At 53.2% G+C, this 6,297-nt stretch overlaps 1 protein-coding gene across 2 annotated transcripts; it reads left to right on the forward strand.

The window, feature by feature from the left end:
- Nucleotides 1-621: 621 nt before the first annotated feature.
- On the forward strand, nucleotides 622-1,970 carry LOC136481613 (GATA transcription factor 16-like). 2 transcript variants are annotated; one of them, XM_066478957.1, is made up of 3 exons: nucleotides 622-909; nucleotides 1,018-1,134; nucleotides 1,263-1,970. In XM_066478957.1, the coding sequence occupies exons 1-3, from the start codon at nucleotides 889-891 to the stop codon at nucleotides 1,593-1,595; spliced, it is 471 nt and encodes a 156-aa protein (XP_066335054.1). In that variant the 5' UTR covers nucleotides 622-888; the 3' UTR covers nucleotides 1,596-1,970. The 2 variants fall into 2 exon arrangements, with proteins under 2 accessions (XP_066335054.1, XP_066335047.1); XM_066478950.1 differs by having other exon boundaries at nucleotides 623-909; nucleotides 1,015-1,134.
- Nucleotides 1,971-6,297: the final 4,327 nt, after the last annotated feature.

The following is a 6,297-nucleotide window of genomic DNA, read 5'->3' on the forward strand; positions in this document are numbered from 1 at the left end:
TATTCAAATTTCATGTTTTTCGAGTAAAAACAAAATGATTTCATATAAACTTTCTATATAGTTTCTATAAAATTATTTTGCCTTTGAATAAGTTAACACTAGAGGTGTAATCGATATGGATATTTTCTAATTGAACACCTTCGGTATCCGTATAAAATGTATTGTATTCAAATTTATAGATTTAGCATTCGTAGCGTATCTTTATCTAGATACTCAAAATTAAATAAACATATGATATCGTTATCCATTCGTATTTTATCTAAAATATCTCTAATCAAATTCAAATTTGGAATTTATTATAATTATATCTGTATTCATATCCATAGATAACGGATACTCTATTTATCATCAGCTTTTATAATTTATTTTATTATTACTATCCAAATATTTAATATGACATCGCTACGTAACATCTGATGTAACACATAACTTTAGCCCGTAGATTTAAACGTCCTAACTTTTGTGAACCGAAGGCCCGCCCGAGCTGCTGCTTGATGCAAACCCTACGGCCCAAATTTCCCCTGGTTTCCCTCCACGGATTTCCGTTTTCCCTCCACGCCCGCGCCCGTCTTCCCTCCTCCATTTTGATTTTGAGATCAAATACTCGGGCAGGGCCCCTTTTTCTTCTCTCCCCACCAGTCGACCACACCACAACACCCCGCACGCCTCGGTTCCCTCCACTCGACGCTTCTCGCGCTCCTAACCCCTAGTACCTTCTTCCCCCACTCGTTCGCTCCGCCGCCGCCGCCGCGACATCCAGCGGCCAGATCCGCGCAGGGGGAGTGGCGGCGGGCGCCGGAGGGCTCGGCCGGGGACTCCGCGAGGCTGGAGACGGAGGAGGAAGGGAGTGGTTCCGCGGTGGTAGATCCGCCGGTCCTGTCGCCGGAGATGGACTCCTCCGTCGAGAAGGTGAGCTCCGATCCGCGGTCTCCCCGCTCGATCTGTGTCCCGGATGCGGGGTTGGTGCGGGTGTTTATTAATCGCGCTGTCTGTTTCATTCTTCTGCCGACGCAGCAGGGGAGCGGGGCGCTGGATCCGGACGAGGGCCCGCCGGCCTCCGGCGAGGCCAAGGCCTGCACCGAGTGCCACACCACCAAGACCCCTCTCTGGCGCGGGGGTCCCTGCGGGCCCATGGTGAGTAGAGTATTCCCGATCCCGACCCTCCGATCTCGTTCCCCAGAACCCTAGCGCGGCTCCGGGGCCCATTCCAGTTCCCGATCTGTGCTGTCCTCGGCTAATCCGCTCCCGATCTGTGGTCGCAGTCGCTGTGCAACGCGTGCGGGATCCGGTACCGGAAGAAGAGACGGGAGGCGATGGGCCTGGACTCCAGCAGCAAGGCCGGCGGCGGCAACGAGCAGCAGCAGCAGCGGAAGAAGAAGGCCACCGCGGCTGCCGCCGCCGCCGCGGCGTCCAAGCGGGAGAGGGAGAGGGAGAGGGAGGCGGACGAGGTCACCGTGGAGCTCCGCGCTGTGGGGTTCGGCAAGGAGGTGGTGCTGAAGCAGCGGCGGCGGATGCGCCGGAGGCGGCGCCTCGGCGAGGAGGAGCGCGCGGCCATCCTGCTCATGGCGCTCTCCTCCGGCGTCGTGTACGCCTGACTTCAACCCCACCTAGCACCGCACCAGACGCCGCACCCGAAGGCGGTGAGATGAGACCGCTGCGGCGCCGATGCTGCTGCAAGCTGCAGATTTGCTCGGCACGCAGCATGATCTGAGCCCAGAGAGATCCGTCTCTCTCTCTACCCCTTTTTCCCCTCTGGATCTGTGCTAAGTTTTCCCGGCTAAGTAGTAGTTCATCAGTCGAGCAAAGCGAGTTAATAATCCGTGTCCGTGCTAGGCTAGTAGCAGCTCTGTTCCTCCCCGTCCCTTTCCTTGCTGTTCTTGCCCCCACCTCTAGTTGTAATCCTACCGCTGGTAGTGTGCTAGTAGCTGCCTTGTAACCTTCTCTTGCAATGTAAGGAGAGATTATGATCATCCTTCCGGCCGTTCTTGCAAGCGAGTAGAAGTAGCTGGTACCAGCTCCTGGATCTGGGCGAGTGTGCGGTGCTCCGGCTGGAATCGTGGCCGCAAGTGCTGGGGGTGCTCTCCAGCTAGCTCTTTTGCATTGCATCGTCGTCGTCTCTCTCTATGCTGGACTGCACTGCTGATGGCGACATGGTTGTTTCTGCTGTGGTGTGAGCTGATGTACGAGCGCGTGGCTGCTTCTGCGTCATGGTTGACCTGCTGATGGTTTCTCTGATGTCGGAGTACTTCCCCTACGTACGTATACGGAGTAGCATCGGATTTGAACTTGCTTGGTTTTGAAAAGTTGAAGCATTCAACCTCGGATCCGAGGGAGCGGGGAGAAGGCCGAAAGGCATGGGTGGTCACTGGTCACTGCTGTTTCAACTGTTTGTTTCGGCTTATAAGCTATGGCTGAAACTATCAGCGGCTAGATTGGTGTGAGAGAAAAATACTATTTGTTGACTGATAAGTCATGATTTATAAGTCAAATACGACTTAGCGAACCGGCAGGGCACGCACCCAACCCACCCACGGTGACAGTGTTTCCTGAAAGGGAAGCCCCGTTCCATCACTCGGCAGGGCAGTCAACACTCTCCAGCACGCAGCTCGGCTCGGCAGCTGAGTGTGCTTTTGCGCTTTGCACTCACCTGTCGCTCCTCACTCTTGCTTATGCTTACCATAGCTGGAGAAGCCGGTCCTGACTTGAGTGGAGGCGCTGGAAAGGTTCCTGAGAATTTTCCTCTTCCGGAGGGTGCATGATGCGCTCGCTCTCCTGGCCGTGGGGAATATCTTGTGATGGCTGCTCTATCTTTGTCCTGATCAGGTCAATCGATGGGCCGGCCGATGCTAACAGATGATGGATGGCCCGTGGGCATCTTGCGATCCTGGTTGTTGGGGTTGTTCCGTTTTGTTTTTTTCTTGCTGATGATGAGATGATTCTTGGCGAGTAGCAGCGTCACACAGGACGGGGCTTGTGCCGTCTGTTATTGTAGTGTAGTAGCCATTGATAGTGACAGCGCTGTTAGGGCACGTACAACGGCCGTGCTGGCCGTCTTCTCCACGATGTAATTTTGCAAAATCGTCCCCCATTCCTAGGAGAGAGCGAAGTCGCCGCGTCGTGAGACGACAGCGAGCGCTCGTGCTCCTAGGCGGACTCGACAGCTGGCTTCGCATTGTACGGAGCCGTCGTCTTGAGTCGACGCCGCGGATCCAACTGTGCGGACGTGAGGTGAAAAAATCGTGCTAAAAATCGAAGCCATCTTCTCCGTCCCTTCGTCCTCACCGGCGTGCACGTGGAGGGCGAGCAGTGAGCAGGCGGCGCCAGCACTGGGGCAGGGCGGGGCGAGCAGGGCGCCTGCACTGGGGCGGAGCAGAGCCGCACAGCGAGGACGAGGGCATGGCGGACCACAGCCGCACCGGCGACGAAGAGTGGGCGTGCGCAGGCGAGGAAGAGCTGGGCCGCACGGCGGGGCAAGGCGAGCAGGGCGCATCCCGACGATGCAAGCACGTCCAGGGCTAGCGGAGGTGCGCTTCGCAGGCGGCGTCCGTGGAAACTGAATGTTTCTATTCAGCTTCCGAAAACTGGTAACTGAATGCACATATTCTGTTAGTTACCTGTATGTTCACTTGATTTTGATTTTGGTCGGTTACCTTTTGGGTGTGAACTAATTAAACATGCCAAGATGTGAAACTATCTGCGCATTCTTGCCCACTGTCTGCGCATGACTGCATGTTTCCTATGTGAAATTGTCCGATAGTGGCACCTGTCTGCATATCTTCTATGTGAATTTGCATTCAGTCTGCATGTCTTCTATGTGAACTTGTATTCAGTCGTATGTTGCAGCTATAAAAAATGTGGCTTTCCTATATTCAGTCGGCATAGGATCTCTTCAGTAGTTATTTTTACTAGTATTATGGAACCACATCCATCAAACGATGATGAAGATGATCTACCAGAAGCCGATGACTTTGATCCTATTGATGATAGTGGAGGATGAGAAGGAATTGGTTAGAGTTTCTTTGGATTTGAATGAAAATGCAAGTGCGACAATAGTGCTCCCGCCTGAAGTGCATACAATTGAATTCATGCTTTGCGGAGGTGCTTAGAAGGAATTCCGCTATCCAAGCACAGCCAACATATAGATAACCTAGGAATGATATTGTTGAGCACATATGGCAACGCTACGGAAACAAAAAAAAAATAGACATAAATGTTTAAATCATATTTGATTTATGGTGAAGAAGATCGTGTATTATATTTGAGTTATGAAATCTATTATATTACATTATATATAATATATGATTTACTGTGAAGGATCTGTTTTGCATCAATTAGCAATACTATGGTATATAGAAATGTTATTCACGATCGATCATGGCTACATGCAAGTATTAAACGATTTATAGACAGTGTGGGGGTATTAACCCCTATACCCTTACGGCTAGGCTTGGGCCGGGCTGGATCAGGGGGTCCGGTCCACTGGAAGACGACGCGCGGCCCGGCCAACTTGTTCGGAGTCCCGCGCAAGGAGTCAAGGCAGATTTGGAGATCAAGCAAGATCCTGGTCGGTTAGAATAGGATTCCTTGTCCGACCACCTATGGCAATTGTAACTGGCTAGGATTAGTTTCCAGATCTGTAACCCTGCCTCCGGACTATATAAGGCGGGCAGGGGACCCCTTTAAAAAATATCTCTTATTGACATACAGTAATACAATCAGGCGCAGAACGTAGGTATTACGCCTTCTTGGCGGCCGAACCTGGATAAAACCTCGTGTCTGTCTTGCGTCACCGTCTTGTTTGTGGCTTGCGCATCTGTCTGTCGACAATCTACTATCTTGGGCATACCCCTAGGTAGACTGCCGACCATATTTCGTCGACAGTGGCGCGCCAGGTAGGGGGTGTGCGTACTGCTCTCTAAGCAAATAAGATGGTCATCATCTCCGGCTCCGTGGCTACGCCGAACGGCCTCACGTTCACCGTCGGCCAGATCACCTGGACCACCGGCTCCGACGACTTCATCGCCATGACCACGGAGGAGGCGTGGATTCAATCTGCGTCGACCGCTGCTTCACCTGCATCGGCTACGGCTCCGACCACGGTGGATACAGCTCCGACCACGGCGGATCTGGCTCCGACCATGGTACATCTGGCTCCGACCACCCCCGCATCATCTTCCGCCACGCCGACAACCCGTCGTCCGCTTCCCCGCTACAAAGGGAAGCAGATCGACAACACCGACCTGCTCAACTCCATCGATCGGGTCGACACCAAACTCGCTGAAACCCTAGCTCTGGTAAGTTCAATTCAAAGTCAACCTAATGAGCAGGTAACCGTTCCCCACAACAGATCTACCCGACCAGCTCGGGCCAGTCGTCCTGCACGACTTGGTACAGATCTCGTGGTCATATCTACTCCTGAAGGGCGCTCCGCTCATCGCCGGCCAGCCTCCGCGACGGGTCTCTGGCTCTCTGAGTACGAAGCCTCGATGGAGAACTACCAGGCCTAGCCCTATGGCCTACGGAACGCTGCCTCCAACTACGCGTATAATATACAACACCGCTCGGATCTGTGTTTTATACATCGACCTCGGCCGAAGCCACGCAACTTCATCAACATGATCCAGATTGAGGATTATCAAGAAGGATCCGTCCACACAGTCCAAGAGGGTGACTCCAGCTCCTCGTCTGGCATCGCATCTAATGCCTCCGTCCACACCGAGCTCCAGCATCACGATGATGAAGGCGTCGAATACGATCTGGATATCCCAGACCATGCCCCGGGGTTCCCACAATTCCCGTCTTTCCTACCAAGGCGAGGGGATTTGATCAATGTTGTCAGTAATGACGAACCACCAGTAGTCGGCGAAACAGAACAAGAAAGGATTGCACGCGAAGCACGCAATATTGACTGGTTTAATCGCCGACAAATCGAAGCCGAAGCAGAAGAGGAGGCACGACGCATAAGGGTCCAGCCACGCGACCTCAACAATGCCTTCGACAGGGTGGGGGACAAACAGGTCTTCAGGACTCCAAGCACCAACGTAGCCGTTGCTATGGCGACAATGCAACGACTACCCAATACCCCGGAAACCCAGACAGTTCGCGATGATATACAAGCTTATCTGACGGCTGCTATGGCCCAGACCGCAGAGATTGTAAATCAAGCCCGGGCTCCATCCGTCTCAGTCGAGTCAAGCCATAGCCGCCGGTACTCAAGTCGCTCACAGCCACCCAACCAACGTGGCTCGCGCAACAACGACCCATCAGACAACCGTCAAGGCGGAAATGGTGGCCATG

This window comes from Miscanthus floridulus, chromosome 1, assembly GCF_019320115.1.
Source record: "Miscanthus floridulus cultivar M001 chromosome 1, ASM1932011v1, whole genome shotgun sequence".
In the NCBI taxonomy this organism is placed as follows: domain Eukaryota; kingdom Viridiplantae; phylum Streptophyta; class Magnoliopsida; order Poales; family Poaceae; genus Miscanthus; species Miscanthus floridulus.